We start from the raw sequence: 18,537 nt of genomic DNA, 5'->3' as shown, positions 1-18,537 counted from the left end.
TTCTACTACCAGGCTTTACACTAAGTACTAAATGTATTTATGCTGAATGAATATTATCACCCAAAGTTGAAGTACTTAGAACACTAAAGCATCAGAAAAGCTTTTATTTAACTGTGTAGTAGTTTCCCTAGATTTCCATTGCAAAAAATAAAACTCAGAACGGTTAAAAGATTTATTCAAGTTTTCCACAATCCAATCATTACAATATCCATGTCAAATCACCCTGCTTCAAAGTCTTGCTTCTTTTTCAGTTGGCATGTATCAATAAAATGATTCTTTAGCATTATTAAAACTTCAAGGTGAATAATATTATCAACACATTATTCAAAATCAGCTGAAATTAGAGTCTAAACATAGCTGAAGTACATTTATTTATTTATTTATTTATTTTTATCTTTTTAAATTGATTTTAGAGTGAAAGGGAGGGGAGGTGGGAGAGAGTGAGAGAAACATTGATTTGCTGTTCTACTTATCCATGCATTGATTGGTTGCTTCTTGTATGTGCCCCTGACCAAGGATTGAAACCACAATCTTGGTGTATCAGAATGACACTCTAACTAGCTGAACTACCTGGCCAGGCTATCAATTATATATAAAGCATAAAGATAGTTATATTAGCACCTTGGAAAATTCTCAAATGATTAAACAATAAAAATATCACCCTCAATAACTCACTCATTATAAAATAGCTGAATTCTAAACCCTTTAGTGCAGTGAATTACCACTAGAAGTCCCTTGAGGGGTCTTTTCAAGCAAGTCATAAATTCTTTTATCTATCTATATAATAGAGGAATATGCAAATTAGCCCAGAAGCCATAATGTCATGACCGGACAGCAGGAACATGAGGCTGCATGGTGCCTGGCCAGGGCTACAGACTTCAGGCTGCACACCCCATCCCACAGGGCTTGACAGGGGACCTCAGGCTGCACCCTCCACATGGTGGGGCTTGATGGCAGACCTCAGGTTGCGCCCCCTGCCCCAGTGTGGGGCCGGGACACCTCAGGCCATGCCCCTCACCTTGGCAGAGCTTAACTGGGGACCTCAGGCTGCACCTCCTACCCCGGCATGGGGCTGGGACCCTCAGGCTGTTCCCACCACCCCAGTGCCAGGCCAGTGTACCTCAGGCCGTGCCCCCTGCCTGGAGGGGCTTGACGGGGGACCTCAGGCCACACCCCCCAACCGGCAGGGCTTGACAGGGGACCTCAGGCCACAGCCCCCACCCTGGCCCTGGGCCAGGGGACCTGAGGCTGTGCCCCCTGCCCGGAGGGGCTTGACAGGGGTGGAACCAGCCAGGCCTGGGTCTCCTGTGTTTTCAAAGTGCATGCGGGTGGTGGGCAGGGACTTGACTCTAGGTCCCAGGGCACACCCCAGACTCTGACAGGAGGAAGATTTTCATATACATTTTACTAATTTCCTTTTATCTCTGACACTTCTATTATAGAGAAAGGGCAAATAGCAATATTAAAATATTTCCTCTAAGTAGCAGCCATAAGAGCAGCCCGCCCACATTTGAGGAGCGGCAGCCACCCAAGCAGCCTGCCCAAGACCAAAGAGCAGCAGCCACACAAGCAGACTGCCCACGTCTGAGGAGCAGCAGTCCTGTGCAGCCCACACTGGTCCGAGGAGCAGTAGCCACACTCAGCCTGCACCTAACCGACAAGCAGCAGTTGGGTGAGCAGCCTGCCACCATTCGAGGATCAGCAGCCACACAAGCAGACTGCCCACGTCCAAAGAGCGGCAGTCCTGCGTAGCTCGCACTGGTCCAAGGAGCAGTAGCCACACACAACCTGCACCTGTCCAACAAGCAGCAGCTGGGTGAGTGGCCCACCCCCATCCAAAGAGCAGCAGCCACACATGCAGCTCACTCCCATCTGAGAAGCAACAGCCAAGCAAGCAGCCCTTCCCCATCCAAGGAGCAGCAGCTGCACAAGGAGCCTGCACCCGTATGAGGAGCACCAGCACAGCAAGAAACCTGCTCTTGTCCAAGAAGCGGCAGCCTCACGAGCAGCCCACCCTATCTGAGGAACAGCATCAGCATGCAGCCAGCCCTGATCCGAGGAGCAGCAGCCATGTGAGCAGTCTGCCCCTGTCCGAGGAGCAGCAGCCACATGAGCAGCCCACCCCCCATCTGAGGAACAGCATCAGCGTGCAGCCAGCCCTGATCCGAGGAGCAGCAGCCACATGAGTAGCCCACCCCCCAGCAGCAGCTGTGCGAGCAGCCTCCTCCACCAGCCAGAGGAGACACCACTGCTGCGAACAGCACCCACCAGAGAAGCTGCTGCCAACTGAGGAGCAGCCACTGCAGGGACCACCTGAGGAGCAACTGCAGCCCAAGAGCCACTGCCACCCAAGGAGCAGCCCCAGCACGACTCGACATCTAGATCAGTCGGTGAGACCAAAAATGGGTAGACAAAGAAACCCCCAAAGGAAAGAAAAGGAGGAATCGCCAGAAAAGCAGCTAAGTGAAACTGACGCAAGCAATATGTCAGAAAAAGAATTCAGAATAAGTGTCATACAGTTTATAAACCAGATGGAGGAAAAAATCAACAACTTATGTAAGAATCAAGAAGAAATGGATGAAAAAATCAATAACCTATGTAAGAATCAAGAAGAAATGAAGAGTGATATAGCTGCAATAAAAAACACTGTGGAAAGTTTCAACAGTAGACTAGGAGAAGCAGAGGACCGAATTAGCGAAATAGAAGACAGGGAAGCAAAACACACCCAAACTGAACTGCAATTGGAGAAAAAAATTAAAAGACAGGAGGAGAGCCTAAGGGAGCTATGGGACAACATGAAACGAAGCAACATATGAATAATAGGGGTGCCAGAACAACAGGAAGAGGAACAAGGGCTAGAAAACCTATTTGAAGAAATAATGTCAGAAAACTTCCCTGATGTGGGGAAGAAAAAAGTCACACAAGCACAGAGAGTCCCAAACAAGATGAACCCAAAAAGACCCACACCAAGACACATCATAATTACGATGGCAAATGTTCAGGACAAAGAGAAAATCTTAAAGGCTACAGGAGAGAGACAGAAAGTTACATACAAGGGAGCTCCCATTAGATTATCAAATGATTTCTCAACAGAAACACATCAGGCCAGAAAAGAATGGAATGAAATTTACAAAGTGATGCAAAACAAGGGACTGAATCCAAGAATACTCTATCCAGCAAGGCTATCATTCAAAATTGAAGGGGAAATAAGGAGCTTCACTGACAAAAAAAAAAGGCTAAAGGAGTTTATCACTACCAAGCCAGCAATGCAAGAAATGCTAAAGGGACTGGTGTAAAAAAAAAAAAAAGAAATAAAAAGGTAAGAAAGAACACAGGCACAAAAAATAAAAATGGCTACAAACAATTACCTTTCAATAATAACTTTAAATGTAAATGGACTAAATGCTCCAATCAAAAGACATCAAGTGAGTGAATGGATAAAAAAACATGACCTATATATATGCTGTCTACAAGAAACCCACCTCAGAACAAGGGACTCACACAGACTAAAAGTGAAGTGATAGAAAAATATCTTTCAGGCAAAGGGAAATAAAACCAAGAGCTGGTTCTTTGAAAGGATAAACAAGATTGATGAACCTCTAGCCAGGCTCACCAAGAAGCAAAGAGAGAGGACCCGAATAAACAAAACCAGAAATGAAAGCGGCGAAATAACAACAGACCCCACAGAAATACAAAGGATTCTTAAAAAGTACTATGAAAATTCTATTCCAACAAACTGGACAACCTGGAGGACATGGACATATTCCTAGAAAAATACAACCTTCCAAAACTCAATCAGGAAGATTCTAAAAATCTCAATAGGCCAATAACTATGGAAGAAATTGAAGCAGTCATCAAAAAGCTTCCAGTAAACAAAAGCCCAGGGCCAGACGGCTTCACAGGGAGTTTTATCAAACATCCAAGGAAGAACTAAAACCTATCCTCCTAAGACTATTCCAAAAAATTCAAGAGGAAGGAACACTTCTAAGCTCATTCTATGAAGGCAGCATCACCCTAATACCAAAACCAGATAAAGACAACATAATGAAAGAGCATTACAGGCCAATATCCCTCATGAACATAGATGCCAAAATCCTCAACAAAATTCTATCAAATCGGATCCAGCAGTACATCAGAAAGATCATACACCATGACCAAACAGGATTTATACTGGGGATGCAAGGATGCTACAATATCCAAAAATCAATAAATGTGATACATCACATAAACAAATTGAGAGATAAAAATCACATAGTCATATCAATGGATGCAGAAAAAGCATTTGATAAAATCCAACACCCTTTCTTGATAAAAATTCTCAACATGGTGGGAATAGAAGGATCATACCTCAACATAATAAAAGCCATATATGACAAACCCACAGCCAACATCATACTCAATGGGCAAAAACTAAAACTATTTCCCCTAAGAACAGGAATAAGACAGGGATGCCCGCTTTCACCACTGCTGTTCGACATAGTACTGGAAGTACTAGCCAATGTGATCAGACAAAAAGAAGAAATAAAAGGCATCCAAATTGGAAAAGAAGTGAAACTTTCCTTATTCTCAGATGACATGATACTGTAGAAAACCCTAAAGACTCCATCAAAAAATTATTAGACTTAATAAATGAATATGGCAATGTAGCAGCATACAAAATTAAAGCCAAGAAATCTATGGCATTTCTATACACCAACAGTGAACTTACAGAAAGAGAGACTAAAAAAGCAATCCCATTTACCATCACACCAAAAAAAATTAAGATACCTAGGAATAAACTTAACTAAGGAGGTAAAAGACCTATATGCAGAAAACTACAGGACACTGAAAAAAGAGATAGAGGAAGACATAAACAGATGTTCATGGATTGGTAGAGTCAACATCATCAAAATGTCCATACTACCCAAAGCAATCTATAGATTCAATGCAATCCCCATTAAAATACCAACGGCATATTTCACAGATCTAGAAAGAACTCTCCAAAAATTCATCTGGAATAAAAAAAGACCCCAAATAGCCACAGCAATCCTGAGAAAGAAGAACAAAGTAGGTGGAATCTCAATACCAGATTTCAAGCTGTATTACAAAGCCACTGTTCTCTAAACAGCCTGGTACTGGCAAAAGAACAGACATATAGATCAATGGAATAGAATAGAGAACCCAGAAATTGACCCAAGCCACTATGCACAATTAATATTCGACAAAGGAAGCATGAACATACAGTGGAGTCAAGACAGTCTCTTCAATAAATGGTGTTGGAAAAATTGGACAGATACATGCAAAAAAAATGAAACTAGACCACCAACTTACACCATACACAAAAATAAACTCAAAATGGATAAAGGACTTAAACATAAGACAGGAAACCATAAAAACACTATTGGAATCCATAGGCAACAAAATCTCAGACATATGCAGAAGCAATTTCTTCACTGATACTGCTCCTAGGGCAATGAAAACTAAAGAGAAAATAAATAAATGGGGCTACATCAAAATAAAAAGCTTTTTCACAGCAAAAGAAACCATCAACAAAACAACAAGAAAGCCCACTGCATGGGAGAACATATTTGGCAATGTTATCACCGATAAGGGCTTAATCTCCAACATTTACAGGGAACTCATACAACTTAACAAAAGGAAGATAAACAACCCAGTCAAAAAATGGGCAACAGGCCTAAATTGATACTTTTCAAAATACGACAGAAGGAAGGCCAAGAGGCATATGAAAACATGCTCAAAGTCACTAATCATCCGAGAGATGCAAATCAAAACGACAATGCGGTACCATCTCACACCTGTCAGAATGGCTATCATCAACAAATCAACAAACGACAAGTGCTGGTGAGGATGCGGAGAAAAAGGAACCCTCGTGCACTGCTGATGGGAATGCAGACTGGTGCAGCCACTGTGGAGAACGGTATGGAGTTTCCTCAAAAAAATTAAAAATGGAACTCCTATTTGACCCAGTCATCCCACTTCTAGGAATATATCCCAAGAAACTAGAAACACCAATTAGAAAGGATATATGCACCCCTATGTTCATAGCAGCACAATTTACAATAGCTAAGATTTGGAAACAGCCTAGGTGCCCATCAGCAGATGAGTGGATTAAAAAACTGTGGTACATCTACACAATGGAATACTACACTGCTATAAAAAAGGAGTTCTTACCATTTGCAACAGCATGGATGGAACTGGAGAGTACTATGCTAAGTGAAATAAACCAGGCAGAGAAAGATAAATATCACATGATCTCACTCATTTATGGAATATAATGAACAACATAAACTGATGAACAAAAATAGATCCAGAGACAGAGAAACATCGATCAGACCATTAAACCTCAGAGGGAAGGTAGGGGAGGGTGGGGGTAAGGGCGAGAGATCAACCAAAGGACGTGTATGCATGCATATAAGCCTAACCAATGGACACAGACAACAGGGGGGTGAGGGCATGAGGAAGGGCGTAGTGGGGGTAATGGGGGGATAAAGACACATATGTAACACCGTAATCAATAAAGAAATTAAAACAAATATATCCTCTAATCAATTTCCTTTTAATGTGCACCAATTTTGTGCACTGGGCCACTAGTTTTATAGATAAAATCCTACCCGCTCAAGTTCTTGGTTCCTCACACTTTGTAGAATGTCTTGACAATAGTTGCAGTATTCATCAGCAAGAAAGGCCATCTAGAAGGAGATGGAAAGTTATTTCATTTTGCAGGCTACTTTAAGAACTAACTTCTCTTCAAAGGCCTTTCTGAGGTCCTTGGAGGCAGTTGCACTTCTGATCTGACAGAAGCTGAGTGCTTCCTCTGTGGAGTAATGCATACTTTATTGGCCTAAAATTGATGTAGCTTCAATTTCAATGTCTGTACCAACCTTTATAAAGGTCACCAACCATTGACATCTTTCTCCCTAAACCTCAATTTCCCCCCTCCATATTCCCTAGTCCCAGGTTCTAGGAAATCCACATATCTGTTCCCTTTTTAGTCATGGGAGGCCCTCACTCTAGAATATGACAGAGTGGTCCCAGGTGTAGCCTTTTTATAGGACAAGAGAGGAAGACCTAAATATCCTGATCACCACCAAGTACAGGAGGAAATGTTGGTCCTCATGGGTCTGGGAGAAGGCAAATATTACTACATCTGGTACAATATTAACAGGCAAATAAGAAGACATGCACTGCCTGAGGTATCAAAGGTGTAAAAAGTTAGTCTCCTCACGGTGTGCAAGCCTACCATTTTGTAGGAGTACTTCCTTGCCAGTTCTTGCTCCCAGAATGGAAATCTCCTCAATTCAAAGGTGATCCAATTGGGTCTATTATTAGTGAATGATTTTCACACTAGAATACCATTTACACACTGTATTATTTCTTTAAAATAAAATGCATTTTCTCACATATAAGCTATATAATAATCACATCGCTTCTATGTAATCTTTTATCCATACTTCTGCACACATTACGGACCCCAGCAACTTTACCCCTCATTTCATTTCAAAAGATACTAACCTTCCTTTATAATTCTATGAATTATGGTCATCAAGAAAGAGTTAGAACTTAATATATTACCCAAATATATGACTCATGTGGACATGTATTACAAGGTCTATATAGTAATGTACAATAAAAATATTATCTATACACAATTTAATGCCACAAATACATTTTTACAACCCATGTCCACCTAATTGTTTCTCCTTGAGTCACCATATATGTATTATAAAAATGGCTAGTTGTATCAGAAATCTTGGGCTCTAAATAACAAGGAAAAGGAGGGGTGTGGACTTTTCTTTAGAAGAGCAATTTACAGAAAGGTAAACTTTCTATCAAGGAGAAAAAAAGGTAACGATTAATGATCAAAGCCAATATTTCTTGAGTGTGGTCCTGAAACCATATATATTAGAATCCCTGGGGGTGAGGCCAGAAATATGTCATTGTAACTAGATTCCCCAACGAGCCACATGTACACTCAAGTTAAGAATATCAGCTCTAGGCAGACTGTTCTTTTTTCCAACTCTGCATAAATCTCTACATTGGAACATGGCAAGTGCATCATAATTTTATCTGGTCAGAATAAGTTATCTAAAAATACAGTATTGTAGTAATTTAAGAAATTATTACAAGGATAATATGAGTAAGCTATTACAAAATAAAACAATAAAAGTAAATTTATGTGTTTCTGAAGTCAATTCCCTCAGGCCTTTTCCTGCGAAAAGAACTGATATTGCAGTAAAAATAATGTTTAAATCATGAACTGAAACCTATTCTTCACAATATAAACAATCAGATATCTAAAAAGGTATGGTAAGAACTCAAGTTTGAATTCTGCAGGAGAAGGCATTCAGGAAAGAACCAGAGGGATTCCCATTCTGGAGGTCATTCAGCATAAAAACAAAGAAAAAAGTGAGAAATTCTATTTAGATTTCATAGGTATATTAAATGCAATTTGGGATTTTCAACAGATCCAAGAAATATTACTAGAATTAGTCATTCACTTATTCCACCAGCCTTCAGTGCACACATACCATGTGGCAACCCTTAGAGATATAATGGGGGAGCCTTCCTTCCTGTCACGGCCCATCCCTCTAGGCACCATCTGCCTCCCCTGAGTTACTCCATCGATTCTCCTCAATGTCTTTATTCTTCTGGCATCCTTGAAGACACTACTTCCAGAATTATCACTCCCAAAGTAAATGCATCCTGTCACTCTCCTTCTGAAGATGCCTCACTGGTTTCCTACAGTCTCTGGGACGAAATCCAAATTCCTCAGCCTGGCACTGACAAGCGGTCCACCATCTGGACCTCACTCGGAATCTCCTGCTCCCCATATTCTCACCTCTGGCTCCTCACTGCCCACATACATCTCAGCACAAATGCAAGTTATACCCTCAAGATAAACGTCTCCTAAAGAAGGATCCTTGTAACCCTTCTAGAACCAGCTCTAGGGCAGTGTGGCAAGCAGAATAGGCCCCAAAAGATGTCTATATCCTAATCCCTGGAACCCTACCTGGCAAAAGGGACTTTGCAAGTGTGATTAATGCTAAGGACCTTGAGATGGGGAGCTTATCCTGGATCATCCAGATGACCCCTAATATAATCAAAAGGGTCCTTAAAAGCCAATAACCTTTCCCAGGTGCAGAGAATCATAGAGAGGGCAGCATGGAGAAGGACTCAGCCTGCCTTTGCTGGCTTTCAAGACTTAGGAAGAGCCACAAGTCAAGGAACAGGACAGCCTCTAGAAGCTGGAAAAGTCAAGGAACAGGTTCTCTCCTAAGTCCCCCAGAATGAACACAGCCCTGCAAACCCTTTGATCTTAACTTAAACAAGAGGAGAAACTGTGTTGGACTTGTGACCTGTAGAACTGCAAGATAATAAATTTGTGTTGTTTTAAGCCACCAAATTTGTGCTAATTTATTACAGCAACAATAGGAAATGAACACAGGCTACCTTTTATAGGAAAGCCCACCACAATCTTTTTTCCTCCCTCCCACTTTGGAGTTCCCAACCCACTGATGGCTTGCACTGCCTATTGAACACAGTTGTTTCATGTCTATCTCAGTTCCCCAACTATAAATCTGTGTGGGCTGTGTGCAGTCTTTTGTTGAGCCTTGATTGCTAATGGCGTATCTGGGAGGAATTGACCTCCAGGCCAACTGGCTGTGAGGACCAGCTGTGACTATAGTGGGAGAGCTGCTATGCAGGAGACACCCCTATGGAGGAGGACTTGCTTCAGTAGGGCTTTGGTGCTCACTAAGTCTTCCCCTAGAGCAGGGGTGGGCAAACTTTTTGACTCGAGGGCCACAATGGGTTCTTAAACTGGACCGGAGGGCCGGAACAAAAGCATGGATGGAGTGTTTGTGTGAACTAATATAAATTCAAAGTAAAGGAGCGGAGAGGAGAGCAAGAGAACCCTCCGCTCTTTCGGCTCCGCAGGCCGGATAGAACAGCCGAACAGGCCGGATCCTGCCCACGGGCCGTAGTTTGCCCACGGCTGCCCTAGAGTGTCATTTGTTGATGCATAGAGTTGTAATCCAATATGGTCTGAAGCTGTTCACCAGGTGCACTGGCTCTAGGGCCTCCCAAGAGGTACAAAGTCAGCCACTAACTGGGGTCACCTGGCAGAAGCTACAGAGAGATCTGTAAATAGTTGATACTTCTATTGGGCTAGGAAGCACCAAGGTGAGGCCCAGCTCTGAAGCAAGGCAGGCTGCTGCTAGTGCTGGATCTTGGCCTTTTATTGATAGGTTTGGGGCATGCTTTCACCAGCTGCAGCTTGTTTGAGAGATTTTAGCAAACTGTGAAGCCCGAGCCAGGACATGCCATTCATATGTAAAAGCAGCTGCCAACAGCTTGGGTGAGGCTGCAAATTGGATGGGGCAAGATCTCAGGAAATTACCAGGGTGGAGTGAACAGTGTTGGCCACTCTGATAGAAACTCAGATATGGCTGCCAGTCAGCTCTACAGTGGAGGTGGTCCCAGTACAGAAACAATGACCCCTGGAGCACCCCTGTCTGGGACAAAGCTGCCCATGAATTTCTGCCCCAATTCCAGGGAGTACAGCTCCTCCTCAAATGTCCATGGATTCCCCCAAAGCCACTGCCCAGCACTGGAGCTCAGAGGAAGCAAGACTGTATAAGTTCATGTGTAGGCCCTTTAAGAGGAACATCTGGGACTCCAGTAGTCTCCACATCACTCAGCCACAATCCTTGCTGGTTTTTACAGCCCAAAGTTGTGGGGACTTCTCTTCCCAGCTCTGGAACCCTGGGCTGAGGGTTTGGTGTGAGGCTGGGACTCTCTGCTTCTCATGGGAGGCCTTGGAGATATCCTTTCCAATTAAAAAGAACAATGCATGTGGATGTTAGACCAGCCTGTTCAGTGACACCTCCCCTTCTACCAGTCTCAATGTGCTTTCTTCTTTACTTCTCTAGTTGTAGAATTCCATTCAGCCAGGTTTCAGGCAGTTCTTAATGATGGTTGTTCTGTATTACAGTGTAACTTTTATTTGCTTGTGGAGCCAGAGAGTTCAGGCATTTACCTATGCTGCCATCTTGGTTCTTCTTTGTTTTAATATTCCAAAATCATTAATATTCCAAATCATTAATTTGACTTTCAGCATCATCTACTCTACTTTTGATTCCCTATAAATAATTCTTCATTTCCGTTAGTGTATCCTTCATTTCTGACTGGTTCTTTTTTATTGTTTTTATGTTCTTTTTCATGCTGTTGAAGTTCTCATTAAGTTCTTTGAACATCCTTATAACTATTCTTGTGAACTCTATCTCATAGTTTGATTGCCTCCATTTCATTTAGTTCTTTTTCTGAAGATTTCTCCTGTTCTTTCCTTTGGAACTAGTTTCTTTGTCTCTGCACTTTGGCTGCTTCCCTGTGTTTATTTCTATGTATTAGGTAAAGCTGCTACATCTCCCTGACTTGGTAGAGTCTCCTTGTGTAACTGGTGTCCTGTAGGGCCCAGTGGTACAGCCTCCCCAGTCACGGGAGCTGGGCACTCCAGGTGTGCTCCTGTGTGGACTGTATGCACTGTCTTATTGTAGTTGATTGCTGTTGGCATCACTGAAAGGGATTGACTCTCAGGCCAATAGGCTGTGAGGACTGGCTGAGACTACAGCAGAGGAGCTTCCATGTAGAAGTCAATGCAGTCTCAGTGTGGCTTCTTCTTTAAATCCCACATTGTAGGACTTCCATTCAACTAGATTTCAGGTGGTTCTGAATGGTGTTTGTTTTATAAATTAGTTGTAATTTTGATGTGGTTGTGGGAGAATTTGAGTACCACATTTATCTATGCTGCCATCTTGACCAGAAGTATCCAAAACTATATTCTATTCAAATATAGAGGGTATAGTTTTTTTATTTGTGTTTTTTGTTATCTTTCACATCTCAATCAGCCTTCAAGAGTGCTAGTCACAGAATATGTTTTCAAAAGGTTGTGGACCCTTTAAGAGGAACATCTTGGACTCCAGTAGTCCATTCAATGACAATTGTCAACAAGATAGCATCAGAGAGCTATCCTGTTGTTTTGGACAACTAAAGTAAAATTCAACTAGTGATGTCATAGCTATTAATAGCTCTGGTGTCCCAATTTAAAGAGCTATCATTGTAATATAGAAACACTTTAACACAGATTTATCATTCACAAAATTACCATCTTTTTAATTATAGTGAAAGAAACATATTAAATAGCTGATGGGCAGCCACACAGTATGGCCCTTGAAGACAGGACCTCATCTGTCCCCATATAATGTGTGCCACACAGTGGACACTCAACAATCTGGTTGAATTGCTCAGTGGTTAGGACTACACATAAGAACATTACACATAGGAAAATAGTTGTATCTAATTAAAATATTACTGACTATTTCTGGGTCTATTATAGTAAATCTATTTTATTCAGCACTCACTGTTCCATCTTGTTGGATGATGCTGCCATAATTAGTAGATTTTTCAAAGGCAATGATGTCTCCACTGTGACAGAACAGATAACAGGGTAATAATTTTAGTAAGACACTTATTTCTGAGCATAGGAATAAAGTTTCTTTTACAATGAGGTAATTTGTATGAGGAATAACTTTTATTTCAAAACCATTCTTGAAGTTTATATCCAAAACTGGTGATTATCTCCTGATTGCAGTTATAAAAAAATAAACCATTTCTATAACTGGAACAACTACATATTAATATTAAAGGTTTATTCACTACAGAAGGAGGATATTATGTCATTATGGGTAGAGCTCACTCCTGTGAGAAAAGAAAAATTATTACAGACATGAAGTCTTATACTTTCTGACATAGTGTTTAAAATGATCAATTCGGAAACAATGATATCCTCTGAATTGATGGATATAGTAGAATGCCTTCACAGAACAAGGAAAGTGAGAATGTAAGTTCCATTTCACCATGCCTCTTGGATTCATATATTATACTGGAGACATGTATATGTCATGGAGAACAAACTCAGTTTTACCAATGTGGTGTGGTACATTTTCCCTTTAATAGTGGGCATTTGAGAAACTGGGAGCACAGGAACCCCAACTTTTCACAGGGAATGTGCATTCTTCAGATGCCAGAAGATAGTTTCCTCACTATCTTCAGAGCTGTGGCAGCTCTGTCCACTCCAGCACATTTCCTTGGAGATTGTTCCGACTCTACCTAAACACACAAAGAGAAGATAAAGCCACCAGACTAACACTACTTTTGGAAGCAATGTCTTCAAGGTAGAGATGGCCTGGGAGGGGGGTGGCAGTCAGAGAGGAGGTGAAAAGAAACAGCTTTTATCTCACATATAAAGGTCCTACATACTCTCCCAGTCTCTCCAAAGCCCCAGGAGCTATCTCCTGAAGGTTTGTGTTAGTTCATTCTCCAACTCAACATGGAAAACTGGGCTGAATACTTGACACCCATCTGGTCAATGTTTCCATGTAACACTCTATTTAAAATAGGGCAGATAGATTCAAGTTCTGGAAGCAAATCCACTAAAATAATCACTCCCTTTTTACCACTTAATAAGAGTTGTTATCACAACAGGAATTGATCTTTGGACTGCTCAATGGCAAGAAAGCTTCAGGACATTGTTCAAACTGGAAAGAATATATATATATATATATATATTTGGGGTGGGGTGAGGGTTGATTGCCCAACACCTGTGAAGTTGAAAATCTGTATATAACTTAAGCTGGCCCTTTGAATACATGACTTTCCAACCACCAGTTGGCTCTTGAACAACTGGGCTTGAATTGCTCATGTCAATTGAACTGTTTAAATTTAATTGAGTGGGTCAATTGAACTGTGCAGGTCAATTGAAAAATCTACATATAAATGAATCCACACAGTTGAAACCCATGTAGCTTGAATCAACTATATATCTACACATAGGATGATGCAAGGAGAGCCAAAGGTTAAGAATTTAAAATGTTTTAGAATTCTACTTGTCGTGTCTCAATGGTATCTTCTTGGGTAAGTATGGACAATGGTGGAGTTTCTCCAGGTAAAATTCATAAACAGCCCATTGCCACACAGATTCTAGGACGTTATATCAACAAGAACAACAAACAGTAAAACAATTAATAAACTCTGGAATGAAAGAAGACAGAAGAAAATGTCAGAAATGAAAGTTCACTGAATAAAGGGCAGTCATCAACCTTTAAGAGACATCTTAAAAATCACTTGAGATTTTCTTCAACTAAATTGGAGGTAGGGCAATTTCTCTATCATTCCACAGGTCAACATGCTATTCCTAATACATTTTCTTTGGAAAATGAATATATTCTATTGCATCCATCCACCCATCCATCTATCTAATTGTCCATCCAACTGTCCATTTCTTATTCATTCATCAAATGGTTATTGCATGCCTACTCTATGGTAGGCATTGTTCTAGGCCCTAGTGCAGTGGTCAGCAAACTCATTAGTCAACAGAGCCAAATATCAACAGTACAACAATTGAAATTTCTTTTGAGAGCCAAATTTTTTAAACTTAACTTCTTCTAACGCCACTTCTTCAAAATAGACTCGCCCAGGCCATGGCATTTTGTGGAAGAGCCACACTCAAGGGGCCAAAGAACCGCATGTGGCTCGGGAGCCGCAGTTTGCCGACCACAGCCCTAGTGGATATAGCTGTGGCAGATAAGGTCTGTTCTCACAGAAGTTATAGCCTAAGAGGAAGAAAGATGTTACACAAATAATTTCAAACAGATTGAGGGAAGGTTTTGACAGATGAAATATAGATTTTTGGGTAACATATGTTCAGGGACCATCCTATTCTCTTGTTAGTTCGAAAGTTTACATCCCTGCAAACTAGCAGCTGGATAAGCTCAAGAGAGCTTCACTTGTGATTCATTAGTGTGCTTTGGTTGGCACATTACACAACACCATCTTTGGACAGCACTTATTAAACTCTTTCCCTAATGACAATAATCTTCATGAGACATGCCTTTGTACCCAGAAACAGGAATCTGAAAGCTAGAAGGTCTAGTTTTTGATTAAATAAATGGCATGGGAAGACCTCACATATCACTTCTGTCTCCCTCCCAACCCTGACCCTGGTAGCTGTGGAGGCCAATCGCCTAAGTGATGCTATCTCATATTTTGGGGTTTTTTTTAATGAAACTCGCACGTTTCTGTCATGTGTTCAATGCTGAATGAGTTTAATTCAATAGCCATTGAAAGGAGAGTGGTGTCAACCTTTCACTGTTATAAGGAAAACTGTGTGGCAGACAAGCAGGCACCATCCTAATACAGTCACTGGGGAGCTATGTCATTTTTGTAGTTTCAATAATTGTTGTTTCAATGCTACATAGGGGTTTTATGCATTGAAACAACTATAATGGGAAAAAGAATATTTATCAACCCCATGGAGAGTTGAGACCTGTAAAATGGTCCCCATCACTACTTGCCCAGGCCATGACATCTGGAATGCCCTAATTAAAATGAATGGATTATCACATGGATCAACATATAGGTTTGGTGATAGCCTATTTATTTATTTTTTAAATTGTCTGGTCTTACAGAACACATGCAAGCAAAGATCCATGAAGATACGCATGATTAAAAGATGAGAGGCAATATTAGAGAATGGCTACAAAGCAGATGAGCAGAGAATCAGCAACTCAGTGCTGGAGACCAGCCTCAGGCAAGAGGGTGATCGTGAAGGGCCAAGTTAAAGGCATCAGCTCTTAGAGGTTCTGGCCAACTAGGTCAAATGAACACTTCAGGGAACGGCTGTGCTTTAATCTTTCAGTGGCTGGTCGAGAAAGTGAGACTATGCAGACAGTGTGCCCCCTTCTGCACAATGGGGACTACCCCCCAAGAGGAGGGTCAATGAGGGTGAGGAGGCCAAAGCAGTATTGGAGGTGACAGTTTCAGCTCTCAGGGTACCAGCCAGGATGGCCTCATGTTCTGGGGTCACTGCCTCTGTGTCATTTCCGTATGTGGTTCTGATTCAGTCCTATGGAACATTTATTCAGTTAAGATCAAAACAGTCATTACTAAAATATGGCTTTAATAAAAATACAGAAAACATCCAGTGTTGGCCTTGCTGTGAACAAAGGACTTCCAGTCCAAAGAGAAGTCTTCCTCCATGGTCCTCTGGGGGCCTGAGATGCTTTAAGGTGCCGAATTGTAATGACAGAGAAAAGGCCCAGGGCAAGGGGGAGCGATCTGAGGTGAATCAGCATGGAAGGTCCCTTGGGTTCCTTGTGAGCTTTCCCCTCAGCATCTGCACAGAGCTCAAGCCAGGCAGATACAGGATGTTAAGATTCAACTACTGGGAGGAAGGGAAAGGGCTCAGAGGTTCCAGAAAGGGCCAGGGGAATGGAGGGGGAGAGGGCAGAGATAGAGTAGCCCCAGGGGAGAAGGAAGGCCCAGAACAGAGCAGGCTTCCTTGTCCAGCTATCCCACTACCTTGCTATGTGGCCTTACACACAAAGCATGGGCTTTGAGGGCCCCAGTTTTCCATCCCTCTAAAGGGAGGGAATGGGATTTAAGGACTCCTGAGACACTTTCTAACTTGCAGAGCCTGTCCCCTGGGAATGGGCGGCCTCCAGTGCCCTGCAGGGCTTAAATGATGGTTGGAAGATGCTTTCTGGGCTTTGCACAGGCAGGGTGCAGAGACCTTCCTTCTGGAGTCTTGCAAATGATCCTTCACTTGGCGCAGTGCTGACAGCCCGACAGCCGCATCTCACTTTAATTAGTGTTATGATCAATTTGGCTAAAAAGGTGCAGTGTAAAGAGAATTGAGAAATGATTTTATGGCACACAACTCATCTTTTTCACCCAATAAAATCTTTTTTATTTTTTATTTTTTTATTTATTTCAGAGAGGAATGGGGAGGGAGAGAGAGATAGAAACATCAATGATGAGAGAGAATAATTGATAAGCTGCCTCCTGCACACCCCATGCTGGGGATCGAACCTGCAACCCCGGGCATGTGTCCTGACTGGGAATACAACCTTGACCTTCTGGTTCATAGGTTGACACTCAACCACTGAGCCACGCCAGCCGGGCCTCATAAAATCTTTTAAATGTAGTGTTAGCTTGATATGCTTTTTGGCATTTAACTTTGTTTTAGTCTAACTACAATTTGCATTCACATTCTCAGGTTGTGACATCATTTGTCATTAATCCAGACTTTCATTTACATCATTTTGGCATTGCAATTTGCCCTCTCAAATCACTCTAACAACGGTGAAACAACTTGAAGCAATTATAAAGGTAAGAGGATAAAAATGTAATAAAACCTAGTTCATGGACCAGGCTTGTTTAAAGTGTCAGACTGCAGGACAAAGGTGCTTCATCTTCTAATCATTAAAGAATCTCATTTCAATATTTACTCAAACCACACTAATTATTTTGATTTTGAATAGGAGAAGATATCCTTAATTTAATGAATATTTTTATAACTGAAGTTAAAATAGTAAATATATGTATTCATATAAGGACCCATGTTGTTGTGATTGCAAAACATTGTATTTAATATCATCTTGATTATACTAGTATTAATCACTAAAATATATTGAGTACTAACTCAGTGCTAAGTGTTTTACTTGCATTACCTTAGTTCTCACAATAACCCATTAAGTAGGTAGGTAGTAATTCGTTATTATCCCCATCTATCTATAATAGTAAAAGGGTAATATGCTAATTAGACCAGACATCCTTCCAGACGAAGCTGGGGCCTGAGGGAAGCTCGGGTTCCTGGTACTTGCCATTGGCTGGAGTGAAGCCCGGGTCCCATATGCCAGAGGGAAGCTGGAGGAAGGAAGGCCTGCTCTTGCATGAATTTCGTGCATTGGGACTCTAGTATATATACAAAAGGCTAAGTGACCATCCAACTGTCTGACCATCTGGTACATATGACACGCACTGACCACCAGGGGGCAGACGCTCAACACAGGAGCTGCTGCACTGCGGTAACTTGGCAGCAGCGGTTGTCAGGTGACACACCCCAGACCAGAGAGGAGGGAGACCAATTCCTCACGTGGCTGCACAATTCCACCTTTAGCCATGGGTTATGTTGTTGCTGGGCACTATCAGCCCTGAATCTGGTTTACTGCACACTTGCATTTGTGTTCCACACCCTGTACAACAGCAACTTTGCAGAGTGCCATCTCATACTCCAGGACCCCTATCCTAATATATAAAAACCCAGGGTCCGTAACGACCAACCAAAGGCTCGACCGAATACTGGAAGTCAGTTCTGCAGTCAGTGCTGGGTTGACTGCTGCTGGTGCTGGCATGGCAACCCAGCACTGACTGCCGAGGGGGCTGCAGATCAGGCCTGGAGAGAGGCCCAGAGAGAGAGGCAGGGTCTGATCCACAGCCTCAGTGGCAGCTGTTGATCAGCCGTTGCCTCTTTCTTTCTCTCCAGGCTTCACCAGCAGCAACACCTCTGTTTTTCTCTGGGCCTCTGCAGGGGCTGCTGATCAGCCCCATCTCTCTGATTAGGCACAGAGATAGGCCCAGAGATGCTGACTGACCAATCAGAACCAAATCTGGGTGAACCGTGAGGAGCCAATGGCTGCC

General features: G+C 42.1%; 1 protein-coding gene across 1 annotated transcript in view; it reads right to left on the bottom strand.

The window, feature by feature from the left end:
• RFX8 (regulatory factor X8) overlaps window positions 1–18,537 on the bottom strand; it is a gene marked incomplete at its 3' end in the record, with an annotated part of 103,457 nt that overhangs the window by 26,370 nt on the left and 58,550 nt on the right. Inside the window, 4 exon segments of the mRNA XM_080684936.1 lie at window positions 6,612–6,689; window positions 7,241–7,302; window positions 7,305–7,344; window positions 12,420–12,483. Of these exon segments, the coding sequence (XP_080541062.1) occupies window positions 6,612–6,689; window positions 7,241–7,302; window positions 7,305–7,344; window positions 12,420–12,483 (244 nt within the window).

The sequence above is a fragment of the Plecotus auritus genome (assembly GCF_963455305.1).
Source record: "Plecotus auritus genome assembly, chromosome: 8".
Taxonomy (NCBI): Eukaryota; Metazoa; Chordata; class Mammalia; order Chiroptera; family Vespertilionidae; genus Plecotus; species Plecotus auritus.
The sequence above is the reverse complement of the archived record's forward strand: the minus strand, read 5'-3'. Positions and strand labels throughout refer to the sequence as shown.